This window comes from Hemiscyllium ocellatum, chromosome 23 (genome assembly GCF_020745735.1).
Source record: "Hemiscyllium ocellatum isolate sHemOce1 chromosome 23, sHemOce1.pat.X.cur, whole genome shotgun sequence".
In the NCBI taxonomy this organism is placed as follows: domain Eukaryota; kingdom Metazoa; phylum Chordata; class Chondrichthyes; order Orectolobiformes; family Hemiscylliidae; genus Hemiscyllium; species Hemiscyllium ocellatum.
Window position 1 is genome coordinate 17,748,266 of NC_083423.1, and position 21,263 is coordinate 17,769,528.

Consider the following 21,263-nt stretch of genomic DNA (forward strand, 5'->3'; position numbering starts at 1 on the left):
GGTTTCAGGGAGGTGCTTCACAGAATCAGTGTGGACTCGATGAGCTGAATGGCCTGCTTCCACACTGTGGGGTTTGTGTGATCCTGTGATTGAATTGACAGATTAGAAGCTGGTTTGTCTTCACTGGATTGTAATAATTGGTCAAAAATGATTTGCAATAGTCTTATACTTTGCAGAAGCTGCATATTGAATGGAAGCCCGTTCTCAGATTATTTAGAACAAAAAAAAATTTACAGCCCAGGAACAGGTCCTTCGACCCTCCAAGCCTAAGCCAATCCAAATCCACTGTCTAAACCTGTCACCCAATTCCTAAGCATCTGTATCTCTCTGCTCCCCACCTACTCTTAAAATGAGCCTACCCGTGTCTGCCTCGATCACCTCTGCTGGCAACGTGTTCCAGGCACCTACCACTCTCTGTAGGGTACTGTGTATCCCCCTTAAAAACTTTTCACCCCTCACCTTGAGAGTGTGACCTCTCGTTATTGAATCCTTCACCCTGGGAAATAGCTCATCTCTATCTACCATATCTATACCCTTTATGGCTTTGTAGACCTCAAATCAGGTCCACCCTCAATCTCCTTTTTTCTAATGAAAACAATCCTAACCTATTCAGCCTCTTTTCATAGCTAGCACCTTCCATACCAGGCAACATCCTTGTAAACTTTCTCTGCACCCTCTCCAAAATGTCCACATCCTTTTGGTCATGTGGGGATCAGAACTGTAGACAGTGTTCTAAATGCGGCTGAACCAATGTCTTGTACAATTTTAACATGACCATCAGCTCTTAGACTCAATACCCCGTCCGATAAAGGCAAGCATACCATATGCCTTCTTGACTACTCTATCCATCTGTGCAGCAACTTTCAGGGTACAATGGACCTGAACTCCTAGATCTCTCTGCTCATCAATTTTCCTTAAGGCTCTTGCGTTTACTGTACAATTCGCTCTAGAATTAGACTTCCCAAAATGCATCACCTCACATTTACCTAGATTGAACTCCACCTGCCACTTGTCCACCGAACTCTCCAGTCTATCTATATTTTCCTGTATTTTTTGACAGTCCCCTATGCTTTCTATCCACCAATCTTAGTGTCATCTGCAACCTTGCTGATCAGACCAACAGTGCCATCTTTCAGATCACTTATGTGTATTACAAATACTAAAATAGGTGGAACACCACTGGTCACCTTTCTTCATTGAGAATCTCCCTTCAAGTACTTCTGTTTCCTGTTGCTCAACCAGTTCTTCATCCACCTAGCTAGAACACCCTGCACATCATGTAACTTCACTTTCTCCATTGGTTTACCATGGGGAACCTTATCAAATGCCTTACTAAAGTCCATGTATATGACATCTACAACCCTTCCTTCATCTATCAACTTGGTCACTTCCTCAAAAGAACTCTAAAGTTTGTAGGCCAGTTAGAAGTTAAAGTGGCCTTACCATTAATCAGGAATCACTTTGTCCTGCTGGTTTAGTAAGCTGGAGTACAGATCAGAGTAAGAAAAACTAAAATTTCTGCTCCCCAATGCCCTAAAACCCATTTCCATCACCTCTCAGCATTTGGCAAAGAGGCTAGACCTCAAGTCAAAGATAAGATTGGTATAACATACCTGAGGCTGATGTTGTTCTGCAGAGCAAACTGGATGCCATTTACTATCTCAGGAAGTTCAGGGACCATCGCTAAGACCGTTACACCAAGGAAGTACTGTTTTTAAATTTTTTTTAAAGAAGTGATAATTAGAACGAAACAAAAAATTTGCATGTTAATTTCAACATGTTCCTCCCAAAAACATTGCAAGGAAACATTTGAAGATAACTCCAAAACTCACTTTCCATCATATGATTGCACAGATTCTACCCAGTTCTATTTAACTTGGAGGAACAGAGGATTTTTCCTTAAATTTCAATTCAGTCATAGATTCATCTATTTTGCCACTCCGAGAAGGAATCCAACATCTTAGCCTGTTCCAAATTCAGGCACGTCCTCACTGAACTTTCCTCCAATCTAATAATCCTTTTACTAATACTCTTTCACTAAATGGTGAAAGCAGATTCAATACCAACTTTCAGAGGGAATTAAATAAAATGTGAAAGATTTGTATACAACTAAAGAGACTGAAAGACTAAGTTAGATACCTGACAAGTGTGATAGGCCAGTCAAACAACAGCCCTTTTATTAAATAATGCACACTTAAGAGTCAGAGATGTACAGCATGGAAACAGACCATTCAGTCCAATCCGTCCAGGTTGACCAGGTATCCCAACCCAATCTAGTCCTACCTGCAACACTTGGCCTATATCCCTCCAAACCCTTCCTATTCATATACCCACCCAGATACCTTTTAAATATTGCAATTGTAACAGCCTCCACCATTTCCTCTGGCAGCTCATTTCATACATACCACTCTGTGCATGAAAAGGTTGCCCCTTACGTCTCTTATATCTTTCCATTCTCACCCTTAACCTTTGCCTTCTAGCTCTGGAATCCACCACCCCAGGGAAGAGACTGTCAATTTATCCTATCCATACCCCTCATGATTTTATAAACCTCTATAAAAGATCACACCTCAGTCTCTGATGCTCCAGGGAAAACAGCCCCAGCCTATTTAATCTCTCCCTATAGCAATGTCCAACCCTGGCAACATCCTTGTGAAACTTGAAAGGGTTCAGAAAAGATTTACAACATCTTTCCAATAGGAAGGAGACCAGAATTACATGCAACATTCCAACAGTAGCCTAATCAATGTCCTGTACAGCAGCAACATAACCTCCCAACTCCTGTACTCAATACTCTGACCAATAAAAGGAAAGCATACCAAACACCTCCTTCACGATCCCATCTACCTGCGACTCCACTTTCAAGGAGTTATGAGCCTGCACTCCAAGATCTTTGTTCAACACCACTCTCCAGGATGTTACCATCAAGTGGATAAGTCCTGCTAAGATTTGCTTTCCCAAAATGCATCAGCTCACATGCAAGACTCCATCTGCCATGTCTCAGCCCATTGGCCCATCTGATCAAGATCCTGTTGTACTCTGAGGTAACTTTCTTCGCTGTCCACTACACCTCCAATTTTGGTGTCATCTGTAAACGTAGTAACTATACCTCTTACGTTCACATCCAAATCATTTATATAAAAAGAAGTGAACCCAGCACTGATCCTTATGGCACTCTACTGGTCACAAGCCTCCAGTCTGAAAAACAACCCTCCACCACCACCCTCTGTCTTCTACCTTGAGCCAGTATCCAAATGGCTAGTTCTCCCTGTATTCTGTGAAATCTAACCTTGCTAACCAGTCTCCCATGGGGAGACTTGTTAAACGCCTTACTAAAGGCCACATAGATCACATCTATCGCTCTGCCCTCATCAATCTTGAGTAGTAACAATCAAGTTTGAGACACATGGTTTCCCACACACAAAGCCATGCTGACTATCCCTGATCAGTCCTTGCATTTTCCAAATACATGTACATCCCATCCCCCAAGATTCCCTCCAACAATTTGCCCATGCTGACATCACTGGGTCTATAGTTCCCTGGTTTGTTCTTACTACCCTTTTTAAACAGTGACACTACGTTTGCCAACCTCCAGTCTTCCAGCACCTCACCTGTGACTATCAATGATACAAATATCGCAACAAGAGCCTCTGCAATCACTGCTCTAGCTTCCCAGAGTTCTAGGGTACACCTGATCAGGTCCTGGGAAGTTATCCACTTTTATGCATGAAGACATCCAGCACCAACTCCTTCGTAATATGGACATTTTTCAAAATGTCACCATCTATTTCCCTATATTCTATATCTTCCATGTCCTTTTCCACAGTAAATACTGATGCAAAATACTCATTTAGTATCTTCCCCATCTCCTGTGGCCCCACACCTTACTGGTCTTTGAGGGGTCCTATTCTCTGCCTACTTACCCTTTTGTCCTCAATGTATTTTTAAAAATCCTTTTGGATTTTCCTTAACTCCATTTGCCAAAGCTATGTTCCCGTTTTGCCCTATTGATTTCCCTCTTCAGTATACTGCCTTTATACTCTAAAGGATACTCTCTCTATTCTGTCTATATCTGACATATGCTTCCTTCTTTGTCTTTACCTCAATTTCTTTAGTCATCCAGCATTCCCTATACCTACCAGCCTTTTTCTCCCTAATAGGAAAGGCTTTCTCTGGATTCTCTCATTTCTGAAGGCTTCCCATTTTCCAGCCGTCGCTTTACCTGCGAACATCTGCCCCCAATCAGCTTTCGGAAGTTCTTGCTTAATACAGTCAAAATTAGCCTTCCTCCAATTTAGAACTTCAACTTTTAGATCCACTCTATCCATTTCCATCACTATTTTAAAACAAATAGAATTGTGGTCGCTGGCCCCAAAGTGCCCTCACACTGACACCTCAGTCACCTGTCCTGCCTTATTTCCCAGGAGTAGGTCAAGTTTTGCACCTTGTGTAGTAGGTACATCCACATACTGGATCAGAAAACTTTGTACACACTTAAATTCCTCTCCATCTAAACCCTTAACACTATGGCAGTTCCAACCCACGTTTGGAAAGTTAAAATTCCATATTATATTCTTCCAGATAACATCTCCTTACAAATTTGTTTCTCAATTTCCTGACCATTAGGGGGTCCATAGTACAATCTCAATAAGGTTATCATCCCTTTCTTATCTCAGTTCCACCCAAACAACATGCTTGGACGTATTTCTGAGAATATCCTCCCTCAGCACAGCTGTAATGCTATCCCTTATCAAAAAGGCCACTTTCCCTCCTCTCCTGCCTCCTTTTCTGTCCTTCCTGTAGCATTTGTATCCTGGAACATTAAGCTGGCAATCCTGTCCATCCCCGAGCCATTTTCCTGTAATTGCTATGATATCCAGTCCCATGTTCCTAACCATGCCTGGAGTTCATCTACCTTCCCTGTTAGGCCTCTTGCATTGAAATAAGTGCAGTTTAATTGATCACTCCTACCTTGTTTTCTGCTTTGACCCTGCCTGCCCTGTGTTTGACTCACTTCTGTTCTCAGCTGTACCAATCGCAGATTGATCTCTTTCCTCACTAATCTCCCTGGGTCCCAACCCCCCCCCCCCCCCCCACCTTACTAGTTTTAAATCCTCCCCAACAGCTCTCAAAATGTTCCTGCCAATATATTAGTCCCCTTCCAATTTAGGTGCAAATCAGTCCTTCTTATACTGGTTACTTCTACCCCAAAAAAAAAAGAGATTCCAATGATCCAGAAGTGTGAATCCTTCTCCCATACACCAGCTCCTCAGAGGGATGCATGACTGCTCTATCCTCCTATTCCTGCCCTCAACTCCCTCATAGTGCTGGGAGTAACACAGATATTACTGCTTTTGAGGGCCTCCTTTTTAACTTCCTGCCTAACCCTAATCTCTTCAGAATCTCAACCTTTTCCCTATGTCGTTGGTTCCAATCTGTACAAATACCTCCTGCAGGATCCTCTCCCCTCTTGAGAGCATTCTGCACCTTCAAACATCCTTGATCCTGGCACCAGGGAAGCAAAACACCATTCTGATTTTTCGCTGCTGGCTAAAGAAACATCTGTCTGTACCTCAGACTAGATAATCCCCTAACACAAATCGATCTCTTGGAACTCGACGTACCCCTCATTGCAATAGAGCCAGTCTCAATACCAGAAACTTGGCTGTGTGCGCTACGTTCCCCTGAGAATTCATCACCCCCACATATTTTCCAAAACAGCATACTTGTTTGAAATGGGGATAGCCACATGAACCAGAACTCAATGCAAGTGTATTGTTTGCATCAGGTAAACTTTGTACAGCAGCAACAGAACCAACCTGGGGCTTCCTGTTGCATATAGCTAAACTTGCCCTCACCTCGTCCCATCAATAATATCCATAAAGTGAAAAAAGAAATAGTGCCACCTACTCATTGAAAAGAACATGGAGACAGCAATGCACAGTGACTTACTGATGAGATTGCAGAGTTAGACAGCAATGGATTAATGTGCTCAGACACCAATTCTGCACAGGCAGACATGAAAACAGTAGCTACAATGAGCAGTACCACAGCTCTCCATCGTGACCAGTGAATGACAACATTGTGGCTGTGTCCTGAAACTGAAGAGACATTAAAATTTAGTCAACAACTGAAAACATCCATTGTTATCTAATTCATCTCACTTGCTTCAATACAAACAATAAGGCTGTTTCTGCACATTCTATGACAACAAGAGTCAAACTCAATAGATATCTAGATAAATACGGAAAAACCACGTGAAGTGCACTTAACACAAGTTAGACCATAGAAACAAAGCTCTTTGAAGTGGACGAGGAGACATTTAACAATCATTCCTCTTGCAAATACCAAAGATGACGTTCCACAGTTATAGGGGTTCTTGGAGTTCTACTGGAAACAAAGAAAACCACACTGCACCATTGGGACAAACTGTAAACAAGATTGCTCAAGTCTGCTAATGAATATCAGGAGTTATAATGGAATCCTTAATTTCAGTTCAATGGTACCTGCCACATTAACACTCAACTGGTTTTAGAGCAGGTTTGAGCATGAGGGAAGCAAAGATGGCCCAGGAATCAGCTTTCGTTGGAAATCCCTAGATTGGGAAAAGACCCTTTGGCTCTGAATTATCAGTGTCAGGAAATGGTTTCTACAGTGAGAGAATGGAACAGTATAAAACAGGGTAGGTTAGAGCCTAAATACAGCAGTCAGTATTGTCACTAAATTATAGCAAATGTGACTGCACTAAAGAGAACACAGAATGAGGGCCTGGCTTGGACTTGAGAATTCTATTGGTGTAGAAATATAGGACAAGGTGGGTTTTTTGGGAACAGATGCTACCAAAGGGAAACCAAATTAACTGTATAAACTGAGTCTAGATAAGATGTTTCAATCTGCTCTATTGCCCTTGATTAAGGAGGTTCATAATCTAGGGACTTAAAACAGATTGTAGAGTGACTTAGAAGGAATTCCAGGGGAAAGTATTTTGCCTGCAGGGTGGTATAGGCAGAACCCTCACCATGTTTAAATACATAATTTAACATTCTTTTGGTCATGCAGTTATGGGCTTCACTGAATACGCCAGCATTCATGACTCAATCCTAATTGACCTGGAGAAGATGGTGACGTGGTCGTCTTGAACTGCTACAATTGTGTAATGCGGAGACACCCAGTGCTCTTTGGAAGTGTTCCAGAACTCAGTGAAGGAATAGAGCAATTTGAATTTGTGGTATTATGAAAAGTTACTGTGGGAAGAGAGATTTTTTAAAATGCAGATAAACAATCTCTTTGAAGAATAAAAACTTCACATTTGAGAATTTTTTTGAACTCATTCTCTTCTGTTTGAAATAACAAGTTATATGGGACACTTGGAAGGTGACCTCTTCCTCAATCTCACTCATCAGTCCACTGCAGGGGCAAAGAACAGTTACAATTTAAACATCTAATTACCTATCCCAAGCAAGTTCTCGGGTGGTTGGTAATGTGGTAGCATAGGGATGCTTTCTCCATGTTATAACAGGTTACCTTTTTAAAAAAAAAAGAGATAATCAAGCAACTGAGGTCAGGAGAAGTTTCACTTACCATGGCGGTCACTAATGTGAATATCATAGATGTGGTTGTGAGTTTTCAGTGCAAAGACAAGACCAATCACATACGATGCAGGCAGAAGTAGTGAGACCGTGTAGATAAGGGGCCTGCAGGAGGGATAAGGAAATATTGTTCAGGGTTACAGGAAGTATGATCACAGACGACGCTTTGGTGACAATTTATACAAAACAAAAGTTGTAGCAAATCCCACCCCTGTCACCTTGTTGCAAGTCTTTTACAAGATGAAGATGACGACAACTTGCTCACTCTGCATTTAAAATTCACTTAATTTCTGCACTCCCTCATCCAATTTCCATTTGCAAACTAACAACGGTCAACTTACAAAGAGTATTCATTCAGCACATGGTTCCTCCCAGTACCCTATTGTACCAGACAGGAATAAACAAGACCCCAAAGTGTTATTGAACACACGTACTTACTGGACATGACTGTGAAACAAGGCATTCTGCAGCTGAAAAAGGAGGGAAATAAAAAAAGGGCAGGTGGAGAATTAATATTAAAATTAGCAAGGATGCAAGACTTTCAATTCCACCTTAACACAGCTATATTGAAACAAGAACAAAAAGGACAGACTCAATTCACCTACTGATTGGACTTTGTTCTTGCAGCACTGGACTGCAACAGCAGAATCCTAGCCCCTATTATCGGAGCTGGAAGGCACTTTCCACAATCATGGAAGCTCATCCTGGCTTTGTTTCTCAAAGTTGCATGGAATATACAATGAGAAGGAAGATCTATGCTCCTCACACAAAAACAACATATCCAAATAACAATAAAACAAAAACTTTGGAAGTGGGGTCCCAAAGACAAGCTGTATCAATACCATTTAACGTCACAGTCCGAGTAATTAAATGAATTTTTGTTATCTCTCTCATGAAGTAGTTTCTTTCACATCTAAAGAAGGTTCAGTGGAGTGCATAGAGATTTTAAAAAAAAAAAGGAACTTGTTTTGCAGTCCTGGACCTCACCACAAGGCATCAGCTGCAGCTCCATTCCTGCCTGGGAGTCAGGTTCATCGAATCCCTACAGCACAGAGGGAGGCCACTTGGCCCATTGAGTCTGCACCAACCCTCTAAAGAGCATCCCACCTTTACCATTCACTCACCCTTCACACCCCTGGACACTATGGGGAAATTTTGCATGGCCAATCCACCTAACTTGCACCCCATTATGGGAGGAAACTGCAACACCCATAGGAAACCCACAGAAACATGGGAAAACAAGCAAACTCTTCAGACAGATTGTTGAAGGCTGGAATTAATCCCAGATCCTTGCTCTGCAAAACTGAGGTAATTGTGCTACCTACTGTGTCACCGTGCTGCCCTCTCTGGACTTAAGTCCAACTTGAGTCTAGAACCTCTAATGTATTCCAGTGCAACGTTGAGGAAGCACTGCACTAGGAGATTCTCAAGGGTAACTACTGGTGGCCAATAATTGCAGGCTGTGCCATCCACATCACATGAATGAGAAAGATCTTAGGGATGAAAATGTTTAAAAAAAAAATCTTCCAGTCTAGATGATGTAAAAGACCCAGTGATAGCTGAAGCATTTTTAATTAAAAAAAACTATTTGAATTAGAAATTAGAGACCTTTTTGCCACCTTAAATGTTGTTACAAAATCCATCATCTGGACATTTTACCACCATTCTTGCTGCATGTAGATAAGCTGTAGCATTTCCAACATTGCGAAAATGACAAATCAAAGTAGTTTGGAACAGAGGTCATGAAAAGGTGCTATATTGAAAAAAATGCAATCCTATTTTCTTCACCAACTTAAATGACTCAGATCATACACAATGCAGTTAAAATTTCCCAAATCTAGATTATCATAACTTAAAGTTTCCTGAAGCTACGTCTCATCGCATTGGGGCTTTAATAAACTCCAATCAGAGTTAAAATAGCTTGTGCATGTCACGCACAGATCATTACAAAGCCAGCAGCTATATGAACATGGCTGCTATGAGAGCAGATCAGAGTCTCTGAACCCTGTGATGAGTAACTCACTTCCTTGCTCTGCAAAGCTTGACCAAAAAAGTGACAAGTCAGAGTGATGGAACATTCCCCACTTGCCTGGATGAGTGCAGCTCCAAACATCACAGGCAGCTTAACGTATCCAGGGTAAAGCAGCCTGTTTGATTGGCATCACATCCACTCTCTTCAGTCACCGCAGTGTGTACAATCTAAGATTCACTGCAGAAATTCACCCATGACCCTAAGACATCATCTCCGAAAACTACAACCAGTACTAGCTAGAAGAACAAGGGCAGCAGATACCTGGATCACTACCACCTGCAAAAGTTACCCTCTAAGCTATTCACCATGCTGACTTGGAAATATATTGCTTCTTTTTTCATAGTAACTGGATCAAACTCCTGGAATTCCCTGATTAATGGTATTGCTGATGTACTTCCAGCACAGAATGCAGCAGCTCACCACCACCTTCTGAAGGCCAACTGGGGAAGGGTAAGAATTGCTTGCCCAGCTAGTGATACCCACATTCCAATATGGAAAACTAAAATACGGAATGGTGTATTTCAACAGTCTGCACCCAGGATCAATATTTAGTGCACCCATTTAGTGACACTGACTGATCAGGATCATTTCTGCAAACCTGGTCTCCCTATCAGGAGGATGTTGTGAAACTTGAAAGGGTTCAGAAAAAGACTTACAAGGATGTTGCCAGGGTTGAAAGGTTTGAGCTAAAGGGAGGGGCTGGGGCTGTTTTCCCTGGAGTGTCAGAGGTTGAGGGGTGACCTTATACAGGTTTATAAAGGTCATGAGGGGCATGGATAGAGTGAGGGAGTCCAGAACTAGAGGGCATAGGTTTCAAGTGCAAGGGGAAAGATTTGAAAGGGACCTAAAAAGGGCAATTCTTTCACGCACAGGGTGGTGTGTGTATGGAAGTGAGCTGTCAGAGGAAGTGGAGGAGGTTGGTAAAAGGTACAATTTTATTACAATATTATGGCAACCTAGGCAGCTCAGCTGAGGCACCATCTAACTAGCAAAGTTAATGGATTAAAAATCAGAAACAAGAAATCCTGGCTATTACTGCACCTCAAATCATAACCAGAACAACTGGGCCAGGGATTGTACTTGGATTCTTGATGGTTGCTTCAGGGAACCTTCCTGTGACACCCTCACTAACCCCACGGCCCTGTGGCCAACCACTTCAATTCCCCTTCCCAGTCTGCCAAGGACAAGCCAGTCTTAGCTCTCCATCAAATCAAAACCATTCACCAATGCCTCATCTTCCACCTTGGCACCCTTTAACCACAAGTCCCTCCTCCCTACCTTTTATCTTAGCCTACTGGACACACTTTCCTCATTCCTGATGAAGGGCTTGTGCCCGAAACGTCGCATTTCCTGTTCCTTGGATGCTGCCTGACCTGCTGCGCTTTAACCAGCAACACATTTTCAACCCTTTAACCACATGGTATCAACAGAGGTCATTAGTTTCCAAATCTCCCCTCCCCCACCTCATCCCAGATCCAACCCTCCAACTCAGCACTGCCCTCTTGTCCTGTCCATCTTCCCTGCCACCTACCACTCATTCGCCTTCCCCATCACATTCCTGATGAAGGTTTATGCCCAAAATGTCAACTCTCTCGCTTCTTGCATGCTGCCTGACCTGCTGTTTTTCTAGAGCCACCCTTTGACTCTTCTTAATGGTTTGTATGGTTCAGCTCATTTGCTGAATGTTAACAAGTTTCAAGTGAAGCTTTGATTAGAAAAAAAATTTGGTCCATACCCCACTGAAATGACAGTCACTGCACTCAAAGGGACCAGATCCATTCTGTGTTGAGTTGGTGCAACCTTGACATATTAGACTTCCATAGGCTTTGGAAAAGAGTGTTGGTGCAAACACACCTACAAGAAAAAAAAAGGAACAAAGCAGATCTGCAAACTTGAAAATCTACTGGGGGAGACTGAACAGCAGCACAGATTTGTTAGAGATTTGGAGAAGTAGGTGCTCTTTTGCTTCCTCTAACTTTCCTATCCTGTGGAGATCAGTTCTTACTCCTCTACAGGGGAAGCTAGCTAATCAGAGAGAGCAGCTAGAGTTTATTCTATTCGAAATTTAAAGTTGGTGGCAAACCTAAAGAGTTATTTCCGATTTTTATTGAGTATTAATTGAAACACACCAAGATGACAGGGAAGGTGATTAGTCACAGCTGGAGCACACAGGGGTTTCTGGATGCCAGTGTGATCCTGAACAAACATTTATGCATGTGCTGGCAGCTCAGAGTAACAACTAGGGCACTGTGCTGCAGAAGTTGGAGGGAGTAGGAAGGGGGAAAGTTACTTGCATGTTTTATACCAGGAAGCCATCACATCCTCTAGTATAGGATCTTCTGATTTGATCAGTGTTGAAAGACAGGAACATATGGTGACCGCTTAGGCAGGGAAAGAAACCTAAAGGGCAGGAGAGCAGAACCTTAAAAATTGTCCAACAGGTTTGGACAGCTTTCAGCTTGCCCAGATTAGAAGAGGTTGCAGGGCAACCTAATCAGAGTGTGAAACAAGTGAATGTAGTGGTAGTAGGGGACACTACAGCAGGATGGATTGACATTTCATTGCAAAGAACAAGAATCCAAATGGACATATTAGCTCTGACAGATGTACTGTATTTGGTAGACAAAGAACTTGCAATGTGCAGAGGATAGCCAGTAATTGTGGCCCATATTTATACCAACAACACAGGCAGGGTAAAGAGGTTCTGCATAATCAATTTGTGAAACCAAGCATTAAATAAAGCAGAAGTTCAGATTATTACATGAACCACATGCAAATAGGTTAGAGATATGAATGCACGGTTGAAAGACTGGTGCAGTAGGAGTGGGTTTTGGTTCATGGGGTACTGGCATTAGTAATAGGGAAGTGGAGACTGTAGTCTTGGCGTGGGGGTGTACAGCATCTGATGCTGCAGTGTTCTAATAAGCCATTAATGACAGAAGTCGTCAAGGAATTTTAAAACAAAAAACAAAAAAAAGGCAGGGGACCAAATAAGGGGGAAAATGTGGTCAAAACAGTTACAGACAAGGCAAGAGAACGGTATTAACGTGGGAAATGACTGTGACAGGAAGGGCTAGAGGGAATACTAAATTAACAGAAATAGATGAGATGAGGTGATGATAAAATTCACTCAAAGGGAAGGCAAACTAGAAGGATCTGAATCCAAAATCATGTAGCACAAGTAGAAATAAGGCTGATCTATATCCATTACGTAGATATGGCTAGAGAACAACAGATTGGGCCCTGAATGTTGAAAAGGGGTCATTTAGGAAATGCATTGCTGAACAGAAACAGTGAGGCTGTTGCAGGGTTTATATTCTGAAATATAAACATAGAACATTTGGCATTTGTCCCTCATCACCTACCTCCCACTGATATGAACAACAATGCTGAACTAACACCAGCTGACCGGCTATTGAACCTCTGTTCCTGATGCTTGCATCCTCCAATCACCATGGATATACCCTAGTTGACAAAAACAGTTCATTAATTTCTGATTTTGATAAACTGGGCCACAACAATATGGATTAACAAAACTATCATTTCTAGACTTTATTTTTAAAACGGGTAGGTGCATAAAACTCCCTACTGTTTGAAGAATTATTCAGTCCACATTCCAAATATCTACTTCAAGTACAGTATTGATATACTTCTTTAAAGTCTCAAAGCTCCACAATCAAGTCTCACTATGGTCTTGAGCACAACCAAAAAGACACAAGCTGAAACTCCTGTGCAGTACAGAGGAAGTGTTTTGCACTTACAAACGCATTTGGAGGGACACAGCAGGGAGATATTCTGGCCCACTCTTAGGGAGTTGCCAAAATGACAACTTACCGGGATAAAAAGGACACATCCTAACAAGGTTCCAGTCAGAGCACTTTTCACAACTTCTTCATAGCATTTGTTTCCTTTATGGCTGCCTTTGATCAGAGCAGTTATGTAGAAGGTCAACTCAGTGATTGAGCCAAATGTAGCATTTACCACTGCACCAACTGCAAAGTTACTCTGAGCTGAAATACTAAAAACAGAACATTTTTTAAAATTGTTAGATACGCTAGAAAATTTTGAATAGAAAAGATGACCAAAACCTTTCTGCCTACTTAAGGCAGAGCTGGTTACTGTACATAAAATTACAAAAAACTTAAATGATTCAGCATTTGTTTGCATTATAGAGATCTGAAAGGTACAACAGTGATGATGTCATAGCTAGGAAAGTTATGAACAAAAACTGTAGAATCCACTGTTACACAGCTAATAATAGGACATTTAGAAAATTATAATTCAGAGTTAACATGGTTTTATGAAAAAGTGTTAATATGACAAATTATAGCTCCTTGAAGACAAGCAGAAAAAAGGAGAAGCAATAGATCTAGTGCATTCAGATTTCCAAGGACAACAAATGAAATTAAATATCACACAAGGTTATTTCACAAAAGCTCATGGTATTGGAGTTGATAGTCAATTCTCTTTCGCCACACTAATGAAACCAGAAACAAAACCAGGATAAAACTGGTCATTAAAATTAAAATTTGCCAAACAAGGAATATCACAGATCCGTGCTCAACTCAAATACTTAATATACATTAACTTATGAAATGAATGAATGTTCTGCAGCCAAATTTCACAAGGTAAATAAGAAAACAAGTTGTAAGAACAGTCTATAAGAGGATAGTTATGTTAAATGAATGAACAAAAACAAAAAAAACAGGCAAATTGGCTATAGTGTAGGATGATACAATCTCACGGTGGCTGATCGCATATTAAGTGGTTATCTTAACTCACCAGCTCCTACATTCATTAATTCAGGTTCATGTTCATTCATAACCCTTTACTAACCTATTATTTACTACAATATGGTTTTATTCATTCATAAAACTGCAGTTGTGCAGTATATTTTATTACAAGATAGAAAGGATGGTTTTAATTTGATCTAATTAAAACCACCCTTTCAACCAATACTGCTTTTTCACACCTTCAATTCTTATCAGCCAATACTACAAGCAGTATTTAGGCCTATTTACCTCTGAATAGGTATAGCGTAGAGAACAATATCCTCACATCTCCACAAAACATTATATTAATCAACCCTTACCAACGGTCTTGGACCTGAATAGATTACAGACCACTAAGCATTTTCCCCAATTAGTATGTATTTGTTAAATAACTTAACTGGACTGCTGTCCCTTATAAGAAACTGTCAAGACAGTGCTTATATGAAATTGCATGAATGAATTGAAACTCACTAAATTATAAGCAAATCTCAAATCAGCTGCAATAATCAGACTGGGACTGTCAATGTTTTTTTTCCTTGATCCGGTACAAGAGCGCAGATGGTTCAGCCTTTTTCTGATGGATCTCACGTTGCCGTTCTGGTGTCATTCTTGTAAATCTGTCATGTTAAAGGTTTAGATGGAGAGGAATTTGTTAAGTGCGTACAAGACAATTTTCTGATTCAGTATGTGGATGTACCTACAAGAGAAGGTGCAAAACTTGACCTACTCTTGGGAAATAAGGCAGGGCAGGTGACGGAGGTGTCAGTGGGGGAGCACTTTGGGGCCAGCGACCACAATTCTATTAGTTTTAAAATAGTGATGGAAAAGGATAGACCAGATCTAAAAGTTGAAGTTTTAAATTAGAGGAAGGCCAATTTTGACGGTATTAGGCAAGAACTTTCAAAAGCTGATTGGAGGCAGATGTTTGCAGGTAAAGGGACAGCTGGAAAATGGGAAGCCTTCAGAAATGGGATAACAAGAATCCAGAGAAAGTATATTCCTGTCAGGGTGAAAAGGGAAGGCTGGTACGTATAGGGAATGCTGGATGACTAAAGAAATTGAGGGTTTGGTTAAGAAAAAGGAAGAGAAGTGTCAGGTAGAGGCATGATAGATCGAGTGAATCCTTAGAAGAGTATAAAGGAAGTAGGAGTATACTTAAGAGGGAAGTCAGGAGGGCAAAAAGGGGACATGAGATAGCTTTGGCAAATAGAATTAAAGGAGAATCCAAAGGGTTTTTACAAATATATAAAGGACAAAAAGGGTAACTAGGGAGAGAATAGGGCCCCTCAAAGATCAGCAAGGCAGCCTTTGTGTGGAGTCACAGAAAATGGGGGAAATACTAAGTGAATATTTTGCATCAGTATTTACTGTGGAAAAGGATATGGAAGATATAGACTGTAGGGAAATAGATGGTGACATCTTGTAAAATGTCCAGATTACAGAGGAGGAAGTGCTGGATGTCTTGAAACGGTTAAAGGTGGATGAATCCCCAGGACCTGATCAGATGTATCCTAGAACTCCGTGGGAAGCTCAAGAAGTGATTGCTGGGCCTCTTGCTGAGATATTTATATCATCGATAGTCACAGTGAGGTGCCAGAAGACTGGAAGTTGGCAAACATGATGCCACTGTTTAAGCAGGGCAGTAGGGGATTCAAGATGGCGGCGACTCAGCAAGTCCGATTCTATAGTGCTCCTCCCAAGACCTAGGCAAAGTTGGCCACCCTCCTCCACCACACTCACCAAATTAATGAAAAATAGTTTTTATTTAATGTTTACTGGTTTAGTACTAAATTTATACAGTTCAGTCTCCTGTAAAAATGGCTAGGGGGAAAGGAGCCCGCAGTTCTCAGCAGGCAGGAGCCCCTCCCCCACCCTCCCCAACTGCAGCAGAGGCTCCGGGGGACTTACTGCCTCACGGAAATAATCTCCAAACTCGACACGAAGATCAATGCTTTCATTGAAGAGTCCCGAAGTCGGTGGAATTCATTCTCGACTGTGCTACAAAAGCACGGCCGAGACATCGAAGAAATTGAATGCAGAGTCGAAGGGGTGGAGCTAAAGGCCGCGACCTCCCAGGCTATTGCAGAATCGGCTGTGGATCGGGTCCGGACTCTCGAGCAGCAAGTCCAGACCTTGGAGAATCACATTGACGACCTCATTCTCGAGGTCGGCGAAAAAATATTCGTTTGCTAGGCTTTCCCGAACGGGAAGGCGGCGGCCAGCTTATCAGGTTCCCTGAACCGTGGCTTCCGCAGTTATTGAATCTGGAGGCTGGATCAGGCCAGGTAGGGGTAGAATGGGCCTACTGGGTTGCAATACGCAGGCCCGGCTCAAACTAGCGCCCCTGCCTGGTCCTGTTCCGGCTGCAGAGCTATAAGGTGAGGCAGATGCTCTTGGAAGCCTCCAGAAATCTTGGGAAAGATCGCCAAGTCATGACTTAAAGGATCCAAGATTATGTTATTTCAGGACTTTTCCCCAGCTTTGGTCCAAAAGAGGAAGGCATTTGATGAAGCAAAGAAGTGTTTAAGGGATTTAAACATTCAATACTCCTTGCGCTACCCAGCTATACTATGCTTGAGCCATGAAGGGTCACTGGAGAAGGCCAAGGAACATTTGGACTCTCAGACAAATAAGTTAATTGATGTTGTTTTGCCCTACTCCCACCCCGGTTTATCCCCCCTTTTTTTCCCCCTTTCATTATCTTACTGTTTAATATTATCTCCGGCGGGGGGTGGAGTGGGGAGTGGGAAGGACGGTTTATTTATTCATCCTTTGCTTAGCGATTTCCTTTCCCTTTTTTTTATATATATAGGCCAGGGGGTCTAGTTAATGTAGATGGGTGGAGGGGGGGAAAAAGGTGGCTATCTTATTTTATCTTTGTCCTTGGGAGTGGGGTTGTTTTCCTGTTATTTTGTATTAATATATTTAATTATTATTTGCTGAGACTAATTTTTTGGTCATATATGTTCATATATGGTATTAACATTTCCAAATATATCCAGGTATTGGTGGGGGCAGCGGGGGGGTATAGGGTACTCACTGTTAGTTCTAGTTCAGTAGTATACTTGAATTTTCTTTATCCTATATGGGGTGCCTGGGGAAGGGTGGGGCACTGGTTGGGAGAGGTTATGATGGTTTTTTGGAAAGGAAGTGATGCCCCCTGGGAATAAGGGGGGGGGGGGGGGGGGGGGGGGGGGAAGATCTCCATTTAAATACGTGTTATACTTTTCTTTTACTATTTAGAAATAGTTTTTTTATTATATTGATGTGAATGTACTAAAGAGTTTTTATTTTTGTGAATTTTATATGCTTGGGACTTTTTGGATAAATACAGGTTTTGTTGTGATCTGATGTTAACACATTCCGAGGGTGTAAATCACTGCTCAATTTGTGTGTTATCTGCTGGATTTTTTTTCTCTCTTGAATAATGTAAGAATTTTAGCGATACACTCTGGTTAGTTGTAAGTTACATGAGAAGTTAGTTGAGTTTTGTCTTTTTCTCTTGGTATTTCTGTTTTCTTGTTTGATAGATTTTGGTTATCATTTATTTAAGATTTAACTGTATATCAATGTTTATACTTGGGTCTTTTTTAAAAGTTTTCTTTTGTAGACTTGTTAAAACATGTTAAAATTTTCAATAAAAAAAAAATCTAAAAAAAGGGCAGTAAAGACAAGCCAGGTGAGCCTGACCTTAGTGGTGGGCAAGTTTGGAGGGAATCCAGAGGGACAGGATGTATATTTATTTGGAAAGACAAGGACTGGCTATCATGTCTCACAAACTTGATTGAGTTTTTTGAAGAAGTAACAAAGATGATTGAGGAGGGCAGAGCAGTAGATGTGATCTATATGGACTTCAGTAAGGCGTTCAACAAGGTTCCCCATGGGAGACTGGTTAGCAAGGTTAGATCTCATGGAATACAGGGAGAACTAGCCATTTGATACGTAACTGGCTCAAAGGCAGAAGATAAAGGGTAATGGAGGAGGTTGTTTTTCAGACTGGAGGCCTGTGATCAGTGGAGTGCCACAAGGATTGGTACTGGGTCCATGATTTTTTGTCATTTATATAAATGATTTGGATGGGAGCATAAAGAGGTATAGTTAGTAAGTTTGCAGGTGACACCAAAATTGGAGGTGTGGACAGCAAAGAAGGTTACCTCAGAGTACAACAGGATCTTGATCAGATGAGCCAATGGGCTGAGATGTGGCAGATGGAGTGTTGCATGTGAGCTGTTGCATTTTGGGAAAGCAAATCTTAGCAGGACTTATACACTTAATGGTAAGGTCCTAGGGAGTGTTGCTGAACAAAGAGACCTTGGAGTGCAGGTTCATAGCTCCTTGAAAGTGGAGTTGCAGGTAGATAGGATAGTGAAGGCGGCGTTTGGTATGCTTTCCTTTATTGGTCAGAGTATTGAGTACAGGAGTTGGGAGGTCATGTTGCGGCTGTACAGGACATTGGTTAGGCCACCTTTGGAATAGTGTGCGCAATTCTGGTCTCCTTCCCATTGGAAAGATGTTGTGAAACTTGAAAGGGTTCAGAAAAGATTTACAAGGATGTTGCCAGGGTTGGAGGATGAGAGTGATAGGGAGAGGTTGATCAGGCTGTGGCTGTTTTCCCTGGAGCGGAGGCTGAGAAGTGACCTTATAGAGGTTTACAAAATTATGGGGCATGGATAAGATAGATAGACAAAGTCTTCTCCCTGGGGTGGGGGAGTCCAGAACTAGAGGGCATAGGTTTAGGGTGAGGGGGGAAAAGATATAAAAGAGACCTAAGGGACAACTTTTTCACAGAGGTTGGTAATGTATGGAATGAGCTGCCAGAGGAAGTGGTGGAGGCTGGTACAATTGCAACATTTAAGAGACATTTGGATGGGTATATGAACAGGAAGGGTTGGGAGGGATATGGGCCAGGTGCTGGCAGGTGGGACTAGATTGGGTTGGGATCTCTGGTTGGCATGGACCGAACGGTCTGTTTCCATGCTGTATATCTCTGACGCTAAGAGACCTGCTTGCTATCAAATGAACAGATGGAGAACTGGCCAAAAACAAATAAATCATCTGAACAAACAAAGCAAGCAGCAGGGAAACTAATCAAGAGGGGAAAAATGATGGGTATTTGTTCCAAACAATTGCACTAGCAGATTTTAGGGATGTTGATACTACCCTAGAGATGCCATTGTTAGGAACAGGTGTGGGAATCTGCAGTTTCCAACTGATCAAATCATTATAAAAACCAGAGTGTGGTGAAAACAAATTCAATAGCAGCTTTAAAAGTGGATTGGATATATACTTGAAAATTGCAATCATGCAAGAAATAATTGGGGGGGGGGGGGGGTGGAGGAGAAAGCGGGGGAAGAGAGAAGAGGGAAGAGAGTGGGTCTTCAGAAAGGACTTGCCACAGGCTTAATATCAAGGAATCTCTTATCTGCACTATTCTAAGATTTTATGTTACAGGAGGCAAAGACTTGGGGTGCAAATGCACAGTTGAAAACATCACTATTACTTCCACAGTGTTACAGGTGAGGATTTCATTTAATACAATTTACTTATGGAAAACTATTTTTATTGTGCTGAAAATCCAAAGTGCTCATCTAGATGGACCTTGATCTTGAAGTTAGAACATAGAAGAGTACAGAACAGGTCCTTTGGGATTAAATCTCAGCACAACATCGTGGGCCAATGTAAAATATAATAACTTAACCTACGCACCCCTCAACTCACTGCTAACCATGTTCAGCAGTTGCTCAAATGTCCCCAGTGGCTCTGCTTCCACCACCACAGCTGGCAACACATTCCATGCATTCACTACTCGCTGCGTAAAGAACCACCTCTGCCGTCTCCTTTATACCTTCCTCCCAATATCTTCAAACTGTGACTTCCCGTACCAGTCCATCCTGCCCTGAGGAAAAGTCTCTGGCTATTGACTATCTATTCCTCATTATTTTGTACACCTCAATCAGGTCTCCGCTCTTCCTCCTTCTCTCCAGGGGAGAAAGTCCAAGCTTATTCAACCTTTCTTCATGAGGCAAGCCCTCCAGTCGATGCAACATCTGGTAAACCTTCTTTGCACCCTCTCCAAAGCCTCTCTATTTTCTATAGGAGGGTGACCAGAACTAGACATAATATTCCAAGTGTGACCTCACCAGGGATTTAGAGTTGCAGCAAAACCTCGCAGCTCTTAAGCTCGATCCCCTTGTTAATGAAAGCTAAAACACCATATGCATTCTGAACAACCCTATCCACTTGGGTGGCAACTATGTATTTGCACACCCAGATCCCTCTACCTCCACACTGCCAAGAATCCTGTCTTTTAATCCGATATTCAGCATTTGAGTTTGACCTTCCAAAATGCATCACTTGGCATTTATCCAGGTTGAGCTCCATCTGCCATTTCTCAGCCCAGCTCTGCATCCGGTCTATGTCGCGCTGCAGCCTGCAGAAGCCCTCTTTACTATCAACACCTCCAACCTTTGTGTCATCTACAAATTTACTAACTTACCCCTCAACCTCCTCATCCAAGTCATTTATAAAAATGACAAAGAAAAGAGGCCCAAGAACAGAGCCCTGTGGGACCCCACTCACTGTCCTCCAGGCAGAATACTTTCCCATCTACAACCACTCTCTGCCTTCTGTCAGCCAGCCAATTCTGAATCTAGATAGCCAAATCTCCCTGTATCCCATACTTCCTGACTTTATGAATGAGTCTACCCTGGAGAACCCTATCAAATGCCTTGCTGAAGTCCATATACATCACATCTACTGCTCGACCATCGACCTGTCTGACACCTCCTCAAAAGAACCCAATAAGAAGATTTGAGAGGCATGATCTGCCCCTCAAAGCCATGCTGACTGCCTTGAATTACACTATGCGTT

At 42.0% G+C, this 21,263-nt stretch overlaps 1 protein-coding gene across 3 annotated transcripts in view; it reads right to left on the reverse strand.

Moving 5' to 3' along the window:
- The window catches only part of cax1 (cation/H+ exchanger protein 1), a 58,495-nt gene that overhangs the window by 4,241 nt on the left and 32,991 nt on the right, over positions 1-21,263 (reverse strand). For all 3 annotated transcript variants that reach the window (XM_060843117.1, XM_060843115.1, XM_060843114.1), the window contains 7 exons: positions 13,456-13,639; positions 12,987-13,086; positions 11,357-11,475; positions 8,028-8,059; positions 7,582-7,694; positions 5,953-6,101; positions 1,614-1,708 (listed from right to left, as the gene is read on the reverse strand). In XM_060843117.1, the coding sequence (XP_060699100.1) occupies positions 1,614-1,708; positions 5,953-6,101; positions 7,582-7,694; positions 8,028-8,059; positions 11,357-11,475; positions 12,987-13,086; positions 13,456-13,639 (792 nt within the window). The remainder of the gene's footprint in view (positions 1-1,613; positions 1,709-5,952; positions 6,102-7,581; positions 7,695-8,027; positions 8,060-11,356; positions 11,476-12,986; positions 13,087-13,455; positions 13,640-21,263) is intronic.